This window comes from Barbatula barbatula, assembly GCF_947034865.1.
Source record: "Barbatula barbatula genome assembly, chromosome: 8".
In the NCBI taxonomy this organism is placed as follows: Eukaryota; Metazoa; Chordata; class Actinopteri; order Cypriniformes; family Nemacheilidae; genus Barbatula; species Barbatula barbatula.
In genome coordinates, this window is record NC_136771.1 from 13,576,838 (window position 1) to 13,596,587 (window position 19,750).

General features: G+C 38.3%; 1 protein-coding gene across 1 annotated transcript in view; it reads left to right on the plus strand.

The window, feature by feature from the left end:
- The first annotated feature begins 1,494 nt into the window (after window positions 1-1,494).
- dis3 (DIS3 exosome endoribonuclease and 3'-5' exoribonuclease) overlaps window positions 1,495-19,750 on the plus strand; it is a 34,050-nt gene continuing 15,794 nt past the window's right edge. Inside the window, exons 1-15 of the mRNA XM_079463311.1 lie at window positions 1,495-2,040; window positions 10,287-10,444; window positions 10,555-10,748; window positions 10,868-10,941; window positions 12,021-12,188; window positions 14,111-14,272; window positions 15,245-15,364; window positions 17,079-17,216; window positions 17,294-17,440; window positions 17,555-17,671; window positions 17,765-17,866; window positions 18,981-19,045; window positions 19,145-19,229; window positions 19,309-19,436; window positions 19,554-19,640. Coding sequence (XP_079319437.1) covers window positions 1,822-2,040; window positions 10,287-10,444; window positions 10,555-10,748; window positions 10,868-10,941; window positions 12,021-12,188; window positions 14,111-14,272; window positions 15,245-15,364; window positions 17,079-17,216; window positions 17,294-17,440; window positions 17,555-17,671; window positions 17,765-17,866; window positions 18,981-19,045; window positions 19,145-19,229; window positions 19,309-19,436; window positions 19,554-19,640 — 1,964 coding nt within the window. The 5' untranslated portion in view covers window positions 1,495-1,821. The remainder of the gene's footprint in view (window positions 2,041-10,286; window positions 10,445-10,554; window positions 10,749-10,867; window positions 10,942-12,020; window positions 12,189-14,110; window positions 14,273-15,244; window positions 15,365-17,078; window positions 17,217-17,293; window positions 17,441-17,554; window positions 17,672-17,764; window positions 17,867-18,980; window positions 19,046-19,144; window positions 19,230-19,308; window positions 19,437-19,553; window positions 19,641-19,750) is intronic.

The following is a 19,750-nucleotide window of genomic DNA, read 5'->3' on the forward strand; positions in this document are numbered from 1 at the left end:
TATTTACCAAATGAGATATTAATGATCTCCTCCTTTTCCAAAGCCTTTTTTACTAATCTATCAACCTTTTAATTTCCCTTAATCCCCCTACGAGTTGGAATCCACATAAATATTATCATAACATTCATATTCATATTCTTAAATACATATTTTCATATATCTCATCTACGATATCTTGTTTACTCTGATATGTGAATGATTGCAAAGATTTTAACGTAGAACATTAATCTAAACAAAGTATAACCTTTTATGTGAGTCCACTCTATCCACTGTAGTGCAGTTGCTATTGCCATCATTTTTTTATTTATCTATTTATATGGCACTTTTCACGATGTGCATTGTTCCAAAGCAGCTTTACAGGATAAAATAATAATAATCTCTGCTGTATATACTGATAAATGATCTGATGATGTTCTCCTATTAACAAAAATATTTAAAGATGGACCTGCTCCAGAGCGCTCTGGACCTCAGATTGTCCTCTTCCAACAGGACAATGACCCTAAGCACACAGCCAAGAGAACAAAGGAGTTGCTACAGGACAACTCCGTGAATGTCCTTGAGGGGCCCAGCCAGAGCCCAGACTTGAACCCGATTGAACATCTCTGGACAGATCTGAAAATGGCTATGCACCGACGCTCTCCATCCAACCTGATTGAGTTGGGGAGATCTTGCAAAGACTTATGGGAGAAACTGGCCAAAAATAAGTGTGACAAGCTTGTAGCATCATACTCAAAAAGACTTGAGGCTGTAATTGGTGTCAAAAGTGCTTCAACAAAGTACAAGTACCTGTAGTGCAAAGCATTGTGCAGTTTAAAAAGTGGTAAATCAGAATCTGGACAAGACTATATTATAGATCCTACACTGAATTAATCCGATAGATACATATATTACATTTATATGGGTACCAGCTCACGTAGGAGTGGAAAGGAAAGAGACTGTGGATAAAATGGCAAGGGAGGGATTGAAGAATAATGAAGTTGATATCAAGATACTTGAAGCAAAGTGTGTAATTAAGAAAGCTGTTTTAAGAAGAGTTAAAATACATCTTTTTAGTATCCAAGACAAGGTAGGGAGTGAAATGAGTAAATATGGAACCAGAAAAGATGACACTATTAAATCTAGGCTACGTATTGGGCACACTAGACTAAACCAAGCTTTGCACATGATAGGGAAAAGTGAGACAAGTCGGTGTGAGCACTGTGGGGTGACAGGAACAGTGGAGCATGTGTAACTACAGTGTGTGGCATACAGTAGTGAGAGAGCTCAACTTGTTGAAGATCTAAAATAATTGAAAGTCCAATGTACAATTTAAGAATTATTTCAGAGTGCACAGAAATAATCTAAAATAAACCCTATTGTATTAAGGTATCTGAATTTAAGGTTGTTAAATATCTAATGTACAAAGGTTTATAAGGAAATCGATTTTTGTATTAAGTCTGGTAGTACACTTCTTTACACGCCATCCCAGTAGGTGGCGGATATGCACCAAAAGCTGGTTTGCCAACCGCCATTAAACAAAACAAAACAAAAAACAGCCAGTACCTTTTAAAGCGTTTAGATTGATATGATCTTTGTAATTTTATGCGCACATTCTTTTCAAGTCTTTCGGTATTCCGACAGCTGAAAACACCGTTCTGCCATTTACTGAATTGTTGAGTATGTACTCATAAAGACTGGACATTTGTTGCGCGTGTTTTAACTCCGGAATAATACTCAGTTGGCCTGCTAAAACACACGTGCGTTAACTGTGTGCTGCGTTTTGGTGAGACAACAATCTTTGTATTTCATTGCATTAGATGTGTATTGCAGAGAAGCTGGATCATGTTGAAATCAAAAACGTTTGTTAAGAAGACACGTTCTGGTGGAGTGTTGAAGATAGTGCGTGAACATTACCTACGTGATGACATCTGGTGTGGAAGTGAAGTTTGTAAAGAGTGCAAAGATGAAGCCCCAGTGCTGCAGGAGGACGCGTGCATAGAGAGTACCCTATGCGCTTATCCTCACTATTTAATCCCAGACACCAACGTAGTTCTACATCAGGTAAATATGTGATTTTCTGTATGTTTAACGGACATAAGAGCGCAAGAAAACAATCCATGATTAGGGCCCAGCTTTACGAAAGTGTGTGTGTGTGTGTGTGTGTGTGTGTGTGTGTGTGTGTGTGTGTGTGTGTGTGTGTGTGTGTGTGTGTGTGTGTGTGTGTGTGTGTGTGTGTGTGTGTGTGTGTGTGTGTGTGTGTGTGTGTGTGTGTGTGTGTGTGTGTGTGTGTGTGTGTGTGTGTGTGTGTGTGTGTGTGTGTGTGTGTGTGTGTGTGTGTGTGTGTGTGTGTGTGTGTGTGTGTGTGTGTGTGTGTGTGTGTGTGGTAACCATGGTTTGTGGTGTATTGATTACTATTGGCAAGTGGCAAAACCATCGCATTTTAAAACCATGGTTACAGTGTGTTAACGATGGTTTTACTAGATTAACCATATTTTCTGAATTGTTAAAACCATGGTTCATTTCCGTAAGGTAAGGTGACCAGATAAAATAATGAAAAGAAAACCTGAGACATTTTCTTGTTAAAGGGTTAGGATAAAATTTATATCAAATTTGTTATAATCATAAAACGGGCACAAACATTTTTTTGTCTAAATAATAGTAATTCTTACACAATTATGAATTAGTTTGTACGCTAGGGTTTGGTTGCGATTCTGATTTTCAGATTCGAGTGAATGTTTATAGATCAGGGGTATTCAATTAAAGTTCCAAGAGGTCCCGTATTTATATATTTATATTTTTAATAAATCTAGCCCAGTTGTGTATACTGTATAAAACAAATGATCTTTTATCAGGCCTTTTATTTTATATTTTGATATGGGGCAACACGGATTTTCAACTCCAAGGATTTTCTATGGGGTTGAGATCTGGAGACTTGCCTCTCTCATCTTTTTAAGTGGTAGAACTTGCACAGTTGGTGGCTGACTAAATACTTTTTTGCCCCACTATATACTCAAAATAATGCGTGAAGGTGCACCAGATTATTCATAAACTGGATATGCAAATGTCATGGATGTGCTTTGGATGGTATGCAGTGGTAGCAGATAGATTGTTGTATTGTTGTATTAGTGCAGTGTACGTGTAGTCCAGATTGAACTGTGTTTAAGTGCAGTGTGTGGCATACCGTAAAGTGGGAGTACGCTTTGCCCTCCATGCGGTTTCTCCGCATACATTGCGGCCCTGAATATTTATGCAGTTAATAAAGTTGCAGTGCAGAAGATGAGTAAATGCAGTTAATAAGATAACAGTGCAGTAGATGGATTAGTGCAGTTATTGAAGTTATAGTGCAATATAGAGCTGCAACTAACGATTATTTAAATAATCGATTAATCTGTCGATTATTTGTTCGATTAATCGATGCATCGAATAAAAATAAAAAAACATTCATTTTCAACCCTTTATTGAAAAATAGAACTGACAGTGCAAAACATATTTTGAAAGCTTTATTATTACTTATTATATTATTATTACAGCTTGTGTCGTGGAAAATTGATCTTGTAGTTTCAAAAAATTGCTCAAACAAAAAAGGTCCAGGTGTCAAAGAGTAAACTTTATTTGTTCGAATCAAACAAAGTGAGATCTTCCCAAAGCATCCAAAGTTACAGTGTTTTCAAGCCCATATTGATAGTGAAACTGGTGCAGGGGGTTTGTCTGTTACACCAATCAGGTAAATTCCCGTTATCTCTTATTTTTAATAACCAATAACCCTGCTTCTGCCACCAATAGATCCCAGGCAACAGGATGCGTTTTTTTAATCGTGGAATCGTGGTTGGCGCATAAACAAATAATTCATGTGCCCATATTTGGACACTTTTCCGGTGAAGCAACTTGGTGAACTCATAATGCATCCTTGGCCATATGCAATAACTCATGAGGCGTCCTTGGCCATATGCAATAAATTGGATTTGTCTACCAAAATGTGTGTGGGGTACGTGCAGGTGTTCTATGTAAAAGTGTTTTCTGTATGTCATCCTCTGAACTTTATTTGAACTTTAGGCCTCAGGCCTCATAGACATCACTGGATTTTATATTGCTGTAAAATGTTGAAAAGTATTCTTAAACATGCTATATAAGTATTTTTATGTAAATAATCATTAAACAGGTATACTGGTTGTAACATTAAGTCATTAAATCATCTTAGTCATTTGCTCACAATCATCTTGAATTAAATGTGGTTAAATGTGGCTTCTGATTATATCACTAATAACTAATATTCTATTATTCCTATGAATACTTCTTAATACTTCATGACTGATAAAAAGTGTGATAATAAAAATGCAATGTGTGAAAGTAGATAAAAAAGGAAATAAGGAAATACTCAATACTTGCTGTGGTGTACATGATGCATTTCCCATCAAGAAGCCTCTCATGGTTTGCTGTTTTTTTCAGGAATCAAAAAGATAATATTAGTATGTGTAATAGCACATATTACTTTAACTTTAATACATACTTATTGTATTAGCTACTAGATGTGTAAAGGCAAGTAACACAAAGAGCAATTACAGACAAGACACACACACACACACACACACAAATAATAAGTATGTTAAGTATGTTAAGTATGTTAAGTATGTTAAGTATGTTAAGTATGTTAAGTATGTTAAGTATGTTAAGTATGTTAAGTATGTTAAGTATGTTAAGTATGTTAAGTTAGTTAAGTTAGTTAAGTTAGTTAAGTTAGTTAAGTTAGTTAAGTTAGTTAGTATGTATGTATCATAAGAATACATTTTTAAATATAAATAAAAAAAATTACAATTTAAATTATTACAAATTAAAATTAATTGTTTTCTATTTCAATATATCTCAGTATTGCTGTTTTTACTGTCATTTAGATCAAATAAATGTAGCCTTGCTGAGAATTTATACAGGACAACAGATTGAAATATTAATGGGCAAAAAGAGGCAAGGGAATAAAAACGTGTCTTTTGTCTTGCTATCTATATAACGTTACCACCCCTGCTTTAGCCTACTACTGTTATTAACGAGCTAACATTAACCATGATTGCCATGCTTATTAAGCTGGATAACGAGTAAACAGCAGCACCAGAAGAGCTACTCGAGGGCCGTTACATTCATTTTACTTCAAAACGGAACAAAAGTAGTAATTTGTAGTGACTTACCCTGCTGTTGAACTCCCTTCCTCATCAAGGACTCCAACATGTTTACGTTTTAGGTGCTGTATCATCACCGTGGTGCTCCCATTCCAGGCCATGTCGCTTTTGCATATCTTGCAATGAACACACTTTTTCGATTTATTTAGGGTGAAATATTCCCATACCTTGGATGATTTAGGTCGGATTGATTCATCTGCCTCAGCCATGTTTCAGAACAATGTTACGGGTCTCTCTGATGGTCTTTCCTCTACCTTCGCTCTGCTTTTTTTTTCTCCGCTCTGCTGCGCGGCGCGATCAACTTTTTCTCCTCCGCTATGGTGTGCGGCACGATCAACTTTTTTTTCTCTGCTCTGCTGCGCGACACGATCAACTTTTTCTCCTCTGCTATGCTGCGCGGCGCGATCAACTTTTTCTCCTCCGCTATGGTGTGCGGCACGATCAACTTTTTTTTCTCTGCTCTGCTGCGCGACACGATCAACTTTTTCTCCTCCGCTATGCTGCGCGGCGCGATCAACTTTTTCTCCTCCGCTATGCTGCGCGGCGCGATCAACTTTTTCTCCTCCGCTATGGTGTGCGGCACGATCAACTTTTTTTTCTCTGCTCTGCTGCGCGACACGATCAACTTTTTCTCCTCCGCTATGCTGCGCGGCGCGATCAACTTTTTCTCCTCCGCTATGCTGCGCGGCGCGATCAACTTTTTCTCCTCCGCTATGCTGCGCGGCGCGATCAACTTTTTCTCCTCCGCTATGCTGCGCGGCGCGATCAACTTTTTCTCCTCCGCTATGGTGTGCGGCGCGATCAACTTTTTTTCCTCCGCTATGCTGCGCGGCGCGATCAACTTTTTTTCCTCCGCTATGCTGTGCGGCGCGATCAACTTTTTCTCCTCCGCTATGCTGCGCGGCGCGATCAACTTTTTCTCCTCCGCTATGCTGCGCGGCGCGATCAACTTTTTCTCCTCCGCTATGCTGCGCGGCGCGATCAACTTTTTCTCCTCCGCTATGGTGTGCGGCGCGATCAACTTTTTTTCCTCCGCTATGCTGCGCGGCGCGATCAACTTTTTTTCCTCCGCTATGCTGTGCGGCGCGATCAACTTTTTCTCCTCCGCTATGCTGCGCGGCGCGATCAACTTTTTTTCCTCCGCTATGCTGCGCGGCGCGATCAACTTTTTCTCCTCCGCTATGCTGTGCGGCGCGATCAACTTTTTATACTCAAACATGTGGCGTAATAGCGACACAACGAATCGATAATGAAATTCGTTGCCAACAGTTTTAATAATCAAATTTTATCGATTCGCTGTTGTAGCCCTAGTGCAATAGATGATTAGATGCAGTTAATAGAGTTACAGTGCAGTAGATAGGTTAGTGCAGTTATTGAAGTTACAGCGCAGTAGATGAGTTAATGCAGTTATGAAAGTTGACCATTAGTGCAAATGACCATTCAGTATAATATTCCTGGTGTGCAAGTGAGCAGTATAGTGTAAAAATGATGCTGTGTTAGTGTAAAATATTTTCATAGTCCATGCCCACTGTATAATATTTTCTCAATATTGTATTCTGTATTTATTCACTGTATATCCTGCACTTGCTAATTGCACTTCTGGTTAGACCTAAACTACATTTCGTTACACTGTACTTGTATATGTGTAATGACAATAAAGTTGAATCTAATCTAATAACAGTCCGTTAGAGCACATAACATGAAGTACTGGTGTGTACAGTTCAGTCATGCATGGCAGCCCTGTAGTGCAATGTAAACAATGTTATAGTAGCATTGAAGTTAAAGGTATGAGGGGTAGTGGAATCAGTGAGGGCACAGTTCAATAATGAAACAGCTCTGGGAAAAAAGCTGTTTCTTAGTCTGCTGGTTCTTGTCCAGAGTCACCGGAAGCGCCTACCGGAAGACAGGAGAGTAAACTGTCTATGAGCAGGGTGAGAGGAGTCCTTGAGAATGCTGCAAGCTTGACGTAGACAGCGTTTCTTCTGGATGTCCTCAATGGGAGAAAGTGTAGTCCCTGTGATGCGCTGGGCTGTTTTCACCACCGGCTGCAGTGCTTTGCACTCAGCAACAGAACAGTTCCCGTACCAGATTGTGACACAGTTGGTCAGGATGCTCTCTATCGTGCAGCGCTAGAAGTTCACCAGGATAGTTGAAGACAGTTGGTTCTTCTTCAGTGTCCTCAGAAAGAAGAGATGCTGGTGAGCCTTCTTGACCAGGCATGAGGTGTTGGTGGTCCAGGTCCTCAGAAATATGGGTCCCCGAGAACTTAAAACTGGAAACACGTTCAACAGCCATCCCATTAATGTGGATGGGGTCGTGTGTAGCTCCTTTCACCTTTCTGAAGTCCACGATGATCTCCTTTTGCTTGGAGGTGTTAAGGCGCAGGTTGTTGTCTGAGCACCTTGTTGCCAGGTGCCGTACCTTCTGCCTGTATGCAGTCTCATCGTTGGTGTTGATGAGACCAATCACTGTTGTATCGTCTGCAAACTTGATGGAGTCCGATCCATTCACAGGCCTGCAGTCGAGTGTGAAAAGGGAGTAGAGAAAGGGGCTCAGTATGCAGCCCTGTGGTACACCAGTGTTGAGGGTGATGGTGGTGGAGCAGATGTGGCCTAACCTAACAAGCTGAGGCCTGTTTGTCAAGAAATCCATAATCGAGTTGAAGGTAGAGCTGTTAATGCCTAGGTTACCAAGTTTGATGATTATCTTGGCAGGGAGGACTGTATTGAATGCAGAGCTGAAGTCTACAAACAGCATGCATGAATAAGTGTCCCTATTGTCCAGATGTGTGAGCACGGAGTGCAGCGCCATGGACACTGCATCATCTGTGCTCCTATTGCAACGGTATGCAAATTGCTATGGGTCCAGTGTGGATGGTAGAGAATCTTTTAGGTGTTCCAGGACCAGCCGCTCAAAGCACTTCATTACTTCATAATGGACCAGCCGCTCAAAGCACTTCATTACTTCATAATAATATGTGTACTTTACGTGTGGTTTACAGGTGAAAAATGAATGTGTACTTTACGTGTATTTAAAACGTACTTAACTGGTAAATACACGTCAAGTCAGCGGAAAGCGACAGGTGAAGCCACTGCGTTGTAAAGTGTTTAATGGCAACTACAGACAGTTAGGAGGAACAAGTCCTAATGGATTTGGTTTTAAAGCCGCAATCTTCAGCCATTTCCCGTCAGTGCAAATACAAACGTGACAGCGCGAAATTGCGCACACTCACAGATAGCGTAACTCGCCATTTCTTTCTCGGAATCTGCTTGACAATTATAAATACATTTGCAGATATGGCCTGTTTAGGCATCTCTGCCTCTGTGAGACACTTTAAAAGTCTAAACCGACTTCGTAAAACATTTTAACTTTGTTTTGGTCTAGTTTTTGTTAACTGCACTGCACTTTTTTAAACTAGGGTGTATTTATTATTTATTTGGGTTTCTTTAATTAATATTTTTAGACAATGACTAAATGTTCTTAAGAATAAAAATTCTTTGTTCTTTGAAAGAGTACATTTGTATGCTCAGCTGCTTGTATGTATGGAGGACTAAAAATGACAGAAGGAAAAATAAATAAATAAATAAATAAATAAAAGTAGAAATAAATCAATAAATGCATAAATAATAGTGAAAATAAATACATTTTGGTAATATAAATGGCTATTTCTGTATTTTTGCATGTATGTATTTATTTATTTATTTATGCATTTCTATATGTATTTATACATTTATTTATATATTTATGTATTTATTTATTTATAATTTTTTTATTTATACATTTATTTATTTCTGTATTTCCACATTTCTACATTTATTTATATCTGTATTTCTACATTTATTTATTTCTGCATTTCCACATTTCTACATTTATTTTTCCCTGCGCCTGTATGCTAATTGTGTGGGGGGTGCCAACATCAGTCTGAAGAAGGATTGGTTAGAGCGATGTGATCGAATCTTGATTTCGCTGCCCTGTTTCGCTGTTACAAGCAAGCCTACTCGGTAATGCTGCTTGAGTATGTAGCCTGAATGGAGACTTTTGTTCAAGCAATTGCTAACGATTTGAGATCATTAGCGCAGGATTGTGAGAACAATACGTCCAATGACTATCTCCAGTTTCGTTTGTGCAGAGTAATGGAGGATTTAGTTCAGATCAGTGCTGAAATGGATGTCGAAGTGCTAGAGAGTCTTCAAGAAATCCTCCGCCAACTTCACACTCTCTCTGAGACAGAGGAAGCTATGGGGTTCCATTTGTGCCAAAAATGTGTTGTTTGCTTTGCACAATACACTTGTCTATGTCTACTGTTTTTGCCTGTGTTTCATTGGTTTTTTGGTATGCATTCACGTATATGTCGTCGTCCCTGCCGTCTGTTTATGTCGTCCTCCCGTTGCTACCCGATCCGTCCCGGAAACACGATTTATTTCCGCGCATGCGCGAAACTGACGTCACTCCCTGTCTTCTTTTTTTAATTGAAATTATCAATATTTACAAACAAACATGGCTGCATAACATCCGTTTCTTCATAATACAGAAAAGACATAGCCTGAGGGAGCAGCTCTTAATACAAACAGGAATTATATATGCAGTCTTAGAAAAACAAACAAAAAGATGATTTTAACTTTATACGTTTTGCATAAAGTTTTAACTTTATTTGAACACTGTTTTAGTCGATAAACATGCAAATTGAATGTTAATCAATGAACAGGTTATTTGCCAAAAGGTGAATGGCGTTTCTGATGTGTACAGTCTCGTACTGTTTGACCACACACAACAACATTGACAGTGTAACACGTCAGGCTCAGCAAAAGGGAGAAAGCCGGTGCAGTACGAATTGTGGATATAAATTCTGGATTAAAAACTGTTTCATGTGCGTCTCGTAATTTATTTCCCTGTTTTATCCAAGATTTTAAATACATAGTTTCTCACATTGTTAAAGCTAAATCCTACATTAAAATTCCAGCCCTGAAATCACTAAACATTATGCAGTACTTTCTTTTTGCTTCTAATCCTTGTTGTATGTACACAATACAGCTCTTGCAATGAATGAACAGGAATATGTACATTACTGCAATTGATACCGCTTTAGTTAACAATTATTTGTTAAATATAAGGAACTAACATGGTACTACTTTATCACAGATCGACATCCTTGAGGACCCTCTGATTAAGAATGTGATCATCCTTCAGACAGTTTTACAAGAGGTTAGACACAGAAGTGCCCCAGCCTACAAAAGAATAAAGGATGTTGTTCATGACAAGGAAAAGCATTTCTACACCTTTACTAATGAACATCACAGGTAACATATGCTGCATACATTTAACTTTCAGCTGTCTTAACTCTTTACCACTTTCATATGTTTAAAAGTAATGTCAGGATGATGTATATGGTTAATATTTCTCTTTTAAGGGATACATTCATTGAGCGAGAACAAGGAGAGAGCGCCAACGATCGCAATGATCGAGCCATCCGTGTCGCTGCTAAATGGTACACGGATCACCTTGTCAAAGCTACATGTGGTCGCCAACTAAAAGTGGTTCTACTGACCAATGATCGGGCCAACAAAGAAAAGGCAGAGCAGCATGGTCTACTGGTTTACAAATGTACGAGACAAGCTGTGTTTTTTTTATTAGTTCATTTAATTGAGTTTTAAGCTATTTTTCTTAGTGAATGAATATTGCTGAAGTTGTAATCAACATGTGATTTGTGAACTTTTATATAGGTGATGAATACATCAAGAGCTTGAATGGCAACCCTGAGCTTGTGGACAGACTTGCATTAACATCTGATGATCAGGTAAAACACATTTGATTATATATCACAAAGCTTTGTATATTTGTGTTGCATGTGTGTTATATAAATATACTGTGTGTATGTGTATATATATGTGTGTGTAAATGTGATATATATGCCTATATGGACCACAGAATTGTCCTGTCACTTTAAGGACTCCTAAATCAGCTTATGTATATAAAAGATGCCTGCCAACAGAATCTGTGTCTTTCATTTCAGCCGCCCCATTTTATGGTGATAATTTTTTCAGCCATATGGCCCAGTCCTAGTGAGCATGCATGCAGACCACTGCCATTGAGTGCACTGCTTATTGTTTTCTTAAGAACAATTGTAGCTGTTAATTCCAGGTGTTCCTGAAGTTCTCCACAAGTGGTCATTGGTTCTGGAACCACTCTTCTGATTATTCTTTTTTCTCCTCCGTCAAAAATCTTGTTGGTTTATGGTGAAATTGTTCTTTCCACTTCCGGATTATGGCCCCAACAGTATTCACTGGAACAATCAGAAGTTTAGCAATCCTTCTATAACCAATGCCATCAGTATATTTCGCAACAATAAGATTACGAAGGACCTGAGAGCTTTTTTCTTTTACCCATTATGAGATGACACCCTTTAATATGTGAGATGACACCCTTTTATATGCCATCCATTTGGGCTGAACCAGCTGATGTTAATTTCCATTGACAAGGGGCATATATTTTTCAGATATTCAGATAGATTTCAGCTGGTGTCTTGGCTTTCCATGCCTTTTTGCATCTCCAGTTTTTCATGTGTTCAATACTTTTTCGAGTTTTCCAAGTCAGCACCTAAAAATAAAAAAGTTTGCGGGACCTAGTCTGACAGGTCAGTCGGAAACATTTTATAGACTCAATAAGACATGATGAGTGGGCCCATGTGGCTCCGATCCACAAGAGATGCGCATAAAAAACTTCAGATTAAAGTCATATCACAAAGAAAATGAAGTTTTGAGGTGAAAGGAGGAAACATCAGATTTTTCACCATACTATAGGATGGCCCATATATTCATATATATATATGTATATAATTATGTTGTTGCATTAAAATTTTACATTTCTTCTCTTTAGAATGACATCACTGGCAGTAAGTTACTGTTTACAGAGCACCTGCCATTATCCAGAATCCAAACTGGCATCAAGAACGGTGTATTCCTTCAGGGCACATTCCATGCCAATAGAGATAATTACCTGGAGGGAACAGTCTTTATACAGCAAGATGAAAAAGATGTAACTGAGGTAAAAGGTCATCGCAAATAAATAGTTAAATCATTAAATAAACTTTGATAATGCAGTGAAGTTTTACATTGAATATATATTTTAATTGATTACCATCATTATCTTGGAGTTAAGATATTGCTGCTATCCTTCTGAAAACTTGTGTCTCCATATTTAGTGATTTTTGTTTTGCCACAAAACATTGTTATTATTCAACCTTTATGTAATAATTATCAGTATTTAAACCCATTTCCTGAAAAACTGCGAATGGGCTCTAAGCATGTCACACGAGGTGTTTTACTTGACCACTTAAGCCGTACAATCACATATTAGGAACTGTTTAAACTGCCATAAATGGGTTTCATTCGGGCAGACATACAGCCAATCTATCTAGTCCATCTGTCTTTCCGGTTTTCTTCCCACCTCTGCCTCGTTTTTTATATCAACTTTGCAGCTGAGTGAAATCAGTCTATACCACTGCTGTGTGCTGCAGTATCTGTTTGATCACATTTATAAAACACAGATACAGCTGTACGGTTATTTCGGAGAACATAAGAGGGGGTAGGCGAAACTAAAGCATGTCCGACATCTTTTAGCATCGGGGCCGCTCCATCTATCAGTTTCAAACGATCTTTAAATCTAGCGTTATATCCACCATTTATTTAACATTCATCATCGGAATGCTGTGAACAAACAAACTCAGCTTAACTTCGAACGTAGTGCTCTCTCTCACAAGTGAAAGTGATGCGTGCGCATGCTCCTTTACCCGCTCTCCGTGAGTGTATGGAGCACAGAAATACTACGTCCTAAGTCCAACTGGTTTTTTGACAACTTGACCATGTCAAGCATGAGACGAGAGCACGTTTAACATTGTAAAGTCTTCAGAATGCATGAAACACTGTTGCAAATTCCCTTTAAGCTTTATTAAGCCTTGACGGCAGCTTAGCCTTTAGCCGCTTTGGTATAATTTTACAGAATAAAGGGAAAGGAAACTATTGTTAATATTACATGAGCAATATAGGCTATTTGTAACAAATGTAGCATAAATCAAAATGCATTTCATAAATCACTAATCAAATATACAATAGCTACTATTAGCTAACAATATTTTATTGGATTCAATATCGGTTGTCTCTCCTGAGTTTTTTACTTGTTGCGTGAGAGAGAAAAAGGTTTTGTCTACATCATGTATCCGTGGGTGCGGTTCGGGTCGCAGCGTTTTTGTCATCGAGAAGGGTCAGTTATGGAATCAAATTAGTGCTGCTGTCGGGTGTTTTAATTTACTGCGGGTGCAAGTTTATCAAATGGGACCAGTTCAAGACTCTGCCTTGCCCTCTACTAATGAGTTTGGTGCGGTGTGCATGGTTGCGCGTATTGCTAACAGTGTATTCTCACATATTTCTGCATTTGTGCCAAATTGTCTGCTCTGTAATGTACGGATAGCAGCAGTTAAATTGCCTGCTGGCTGTATTAAACATTATAGGATCGTGTTCAGTAACTTATTTTATTATCGTTTTATGTCTGACAACAGAACAGAAAATTGTGAGTGGCATTTTTTTATTAAAATGCATCACAATTTGACACATGACAGAGTAAAAGAGAAACCGATGTCAATAAATATTGCGTCATAAATATGATAATTTTTCATCAGCGCCACAAGTCTCTCAAAATCCTGTGGGAATCACTGGATCTGTTCTTTCCAATATCTTTCTCTGTGTTCATGAGAGCAAAGAAAATTATACCGGTTTGGAAAAACTAGAGTGAGTAATTGACAGAATTTTCATTTTTGGAAGAATTACCCCTTTAAGTCCCCCCAACTGGAAACTGCTGAGCGTTCCTATGTTAAACGCTGAAGTAATGTGTGTATAGAGCCCATTTGGACATTGGAGGTTACGGAAGGACAGTGACTATATGCTTATCTGCTCTTTCCATATTAATGACAGGTTCTCCTTCAAGGCCTTCAGAACATAAATCGAGCTGTGCATCAGGATGTAGTGGCTGTTGAACTCTTTCCAAAAGAATGCTGGGTTGCTCCCTTATCTGTTGTGCTCCAGGATGATGGTCCAAATGATGAAGATGCTGAGGAAGATGAGACTCAGAATAAGGTATAGTCCATTTAAAATGTTGTGTCCAGAGGATCATGACTCAGACTAGGGCAACAAGAAAACCACGTCTGCAGATCAGACTTTTGCGCTTATCATTGAGAAGTATACACACACCAGACAAGCATTACTAGGATGCACTGTTTTCTGTGAAGGATTTTAGGGAGGAGTCTGATCATAATCAATGTTATATTTCAGAAATTTTATTAGGGACATAACCATACCGGCTTCATGGTTAACTACTATAAAACATCCAACTAGTCTTGTGCCTGTTGTACATTTTTATGTGGCGGTAATTGATGAAGCATTTATTACTGTTGACGGTAGTATCACGATAATGAAATGCATTACAAAAAATAAGCCAATATCAGTGTTTTAGTGTCTAAAATAAGTTTAATAACCTTTTCAAATATCAACCAATAATAAGAAAAAAATAGAAAGTACAGCCAATTAATAATTTGTTTGATGTTTAATTAAATATTATAAAACATATTTTACTCCATACTAGGTTTTATTAAGTGAACACATGTAATGGTGATGATTAAGCTAAAGATACCCACTTTACTTGCTGTACAAAAGTGTATTTAACATACATAGTCAAATATATATGTAACATAACATTCATGGCTTAATAGATGGTAATTTTTACTGACACATCAGTTCATTATAAATAATTACTTGTCAATATTTTGTTTCTAATGAAGGTTGCACTTTTACAGTACGTGTACCTATATTGTGCTAACAGTGTATTTACCTGAGAAAGTACTGGTTAGTAGAAGGTAACTACATAGTACACGTTTGGGTGTAGGTTCAGGGTTAGTACCTAGTTATTACCCAGTTATTATATTTACTGTAAGAAGTACACAGTATGTACATGGGAAACAGGACTGTAAAACAAGGTGCTACCCTAATGAAGTATTACGCTGCATGAAGCCCCTCTAACACGTATAGTGACCCTTTGTTGTTCTGTTTTAGTATTTACAGACATTAACATCAAAGTCTATTATTCGAAAGCCCACTGGACGAGTGGTGGGTATTATTAAAAGGAACTGGAGGCCTTTCTGTGGGATGCTGTCTCAGTCACAGATCAAAGAGGTAATGTAACGTGATGTATGCCGATGTACAGCCACAGGAAAAATAAAAGACCATTCCAGTTTTGCCTTTAATGAGCATTTCTACGTGTATTGTGACAATGGGGTATATGCATATGGGTCGATGGCGTACTTCTGCTGAAATCTCAGCCAGGCTGTGGTCTCCGGGATAGGATTTTGATCAACAACTTGAGTCGAATTATTCAAACACTTCGCTATACATCGACAACCAAAAAGGAGAAGCACGTTAGCCTATTCGTTTCAAGGTACATCAACAAATATAGAAAAAGCATAGTTAACTTTTACACTTACTAGAGGCATGGTCACCCATAGTGCTATCGGTGTGCCGAAATTTGAACTTTTCTTTCTTAACACATCATTATCACTTGAAATGTCCCCTTAGTGCTATGAGAGCGGAAGTTGCCTAGCTGTCTGAGGTTTTAGCGGAAGTTCGTCTTAGCCTAGTGTGCATATATCCCAGTCCAGCGTAGGGCTGGGCGGTATACCGAGTTGGAGGAATATATCGATATGTTTACCCAACGCGATGCGGGATTAGCCTATATCGTTCATATCGATATGGTTTGATGCCGTGCACGCGCTCGCTCTGCGCGAACCAGATCGCGCCCGCTTGCCTGCTCCAGCACCCAAGGTAGCATGCGACATGGAGGAACACGTGCCGCCGGTCACCACTACAGAAAACTTACTGGTTAGTAAAAAAAAAAGAATGGTTCACTCATTTAGAGGTGGTTTGGATTTAATAGTTCCGATGAGAAGCAAAAACAGCCAATCTGTAGGGAATGTAATAAATCCGTTGTATCAAAATGTGGAAGCACATCAAATCTCTTCCACCACTTACAAAATTACCATAAAGTGCAGTACGATGAGTGTTTACAACTTCGTGCTACAAATTCGGCCACGAAGACCACGCAACTCAAAACATCTGTCCCGAAACAAAGCTCTCTGGAAGCTTTACGAAAAGAAAAGTCGCAAGTGGTGCGATATAACTAAGGAGGTAGCTTATCACATTGCTAAAGACATGGTTCCTATTGCAACAGTGGAACAAGAAGGTTTCAAAACGCTGCTAAAATCCATTGACCCAAGATACCAGTTACCCAGTCGCAAGTACTTTGCAACAGAAGCTCCGACACAGACGGAAGCTTTCCGAGCGGCTCGCAAAAGTGTCTCATTTCGCGCTAACATCTGCTATGGTCAAGCAGGACATGCGAGCCATATATGAGTTTGACAGTTAATTTTCTTTAAGATTGGGAAATGAAAACTGCGTGTGCTGTATTTTATTTATGAAATATTTTATATAATTTAAAATATGTTGTGACGCTGTTTATTTGTAAACAGGGAGGGAAAACCCTGTATTTGCATTTTATTTTGCTCAAAAACTGTTAAAATGAAGGTTTAATAAAGGCTTTGATTTTCAAGTAACCATTTATTCCTTTTGGTAAAAAATAACCGGATATATTTCGTATACCGCTTTTCCTCCTAAAAATACTGAGATATGAATTTTTGGCCATATCGCCCAGCCCACTCCAGCGTTTGTTGAATGTCAACAGAGACAAACTTCAGGAGTGACAAATTCACCAAATAGCAATATGAGAGACTAAAAGAGTGCAAGGACACATATCACTAAGCCTGATTCTTTTCAAAATGAATATGTCTAAAGCTAGTGAATTGTATGAATTTACTAACTTAATGTTTAATTCTAGGCAACAAGACACATTTTCACCCCAGCAGACCGGCGAATCCCACGGATCCGTATTGAGACCAGACAAGCCGCTACTCTTCTGGGACAAAAAATTATGGTTGCTATAGATGGCTGGCCCAAGAGCTCTAGATACCCAAATGTAAGGTCAATTTTCTTTGATTTGATTTTAACCAGTCGACCACGAAATGTCATGATGTACTATTTTTGGTTTCTCAGGGACACTTTGTAAAAAGCTTAGGTACTGCTGGGGATAAAGACACCGAGACAGAGGTGCTGCTTTTAGAACATGATGTTCCTCACCAGCCTTTCTCCCAAGCTGTGCTCAGCTTTCTACCCAAAATGCCATGGAGCATAACTGAGGAGGTACGGGAAAGGTTTTGTGTTGGTGTTTCTCATGTTACTGAAGGCAGAATGAGACTTCATGGTTATTATCTGTTAGGATTCATTGAGTGTTTATAATGTTGCATGTTTCGATAGGACATGAAAGTCAGAGCAGATCTCAGACACCTCTGTGTGTGTAGCGTGGACCCTCCTGGCTGTACGGATATTGATGATGCTCTTCATAGCCGGGAACTGGAGAATGGAAACATAGAGGTTTGTGTGAACTATGACAAGGGATACAAAGTCAGTTGTGGATATGTACTTGTCTCTTTGTGGGTTAAAATTTAATAGTACATTTTGTTTCAGGTTGGTGTTCACATAGCAGATGTCAGCCATTTTATCCGACCAGGAAATTCATTGGACCAAGAGGCAGCCAATAGAGGCACCACAGTTTACCTTTGTGGGAAGGTACATACATTAGGAATGCACTATGATATTTGACCGAAAATAGCAAAAACACTTTAGGTGTTTGGCTAAGTGATTGAATACATTTTACCAAATTATTATTACTTTTTTGATGTTGTGATCAAGTACAAACCAATGCAGAGTGAAAGGTGTGAAGGCCTTATAAATGCAGCATAAATGTCCGCATTTTGTAGGGCTGGGACAACACGCTTATCTTCCGATTTAATACTCTTCTGACAGAGTATTTATTGCGATAATTGAGAATTGCGATTATATAACTTTAGTTAGTCAATATTACAATTTATTGTAATTTTTATTTTGCCACACTTAAACAGGGTTCTACACTCACACCGTGTCCACACCGGACGTGGTGCGGCTCGTCCGGTGTAGACACAGTGTAAGAAGGACGGAGTGTAAGATATTAAATATACATCTTTTACAGTTTCTGATTAGCAGTAGTGATAACAATATTGACTTATGTAGTCGTCCAGTAAATGCATCAATGATATTATACACTTTAACATTATCTCATGGCCATAAGTAACACGACTTTACCAAACATGATTTAGAGCATACAGTGGGTAGGAGAGTATTCAGACCCCCTTATATTTTTCACTCTTTGTTATATTGCAGCCATTTGCTAAAATCAATTATGTTCATTTTTTTCTCATTAATATACACGCAGCACCCCATATTGACAGAAAAACACAGAATTGTTGACATTTTTGAAGATTTATTAAAAAAGAAAAACTGGAAAAATGGTCCCAAGTATTCAAACCCTTTGCTCAGTATTTAGTAGAAGCACCCTTTTGATCTAATACAGCCATGAGTCTTTTTGGGAAAGATGCAACAAGTTTTTCACACCTAGTTTTGGGGATCCTACTACAGTATATTTGAATCAAGTAATACTACAGTAAATTTTCCACACACGGTAGTTCTTTAGGTATAGACAACATCTTACACAGGAGGAAATTGCCTCTATTATTATTGATAATAATATTGTTTTTAATATTTTACAGTTTTTGTGCTTGTGAAGCACTTAGAAGTGCTATATAAATAAATGGTTATTATTATTATTTTGTGTGAACTATATTTCTTTAATGGTTTCCTTTGGCAGAGAATTGACATGGTCCCAGAACTGCTTAGTTCCAATCTGTGCTCCCTGCGGTCCAATGTCGAGAGGTAAGAGGTTTTTTTTGTGCTTTCTGTGAAACTGTCAGCTGTATACTTGAAAGTAAATACAGATCCTCAACTGCTGTCTGATGATTACTTCAACCCCAGGTTAGCATTTTCATGTATTTGGGAGATGAACCACAATGCTGAAGTCATCAATACTCGCTTTACAAAGAGCGTCATCAACTCCAAGGTGTGCATTTAACTTCCAAGTAGGTTTAAAATAATGGAGTATATAGGTTTGGAATTTAAGAGTGTTATTGTCAGTTTAGGCCTCCCTTACCTATGCAGAAGCTCAGATGAAAATTGATGACACCAACATAAATGATGATATCACAAAAAATCTGCGATGCCTTAACAAGTTGGCCAAGATTCTAAAAGGCCGGAGGACTGAAAAGGGGTATTTAATATCTGTTTTACTAACTCCATCTTTAATTCAAAACACATTTGTAAACAGTTATAAATAACTAAAGTAACATGCTTATGCAGTTTAACTGTTCCTTTAATAATTTTTCAGAGCACTGACCCTCTCATCTCCTGAAGTACGTTTTCACATAGACAGTGAAACCCATGATCCCATAGATCTGCAGACCAAAGAACTAATGTAAGTCCTATATTTCTTTCTGTGCAGCTGTTTCACATTGTTTTCATCATACATCAAAAAATCTTAAATGTTTTTATTAATCACAGAGTAGCACTGTAATGTCAATTGTT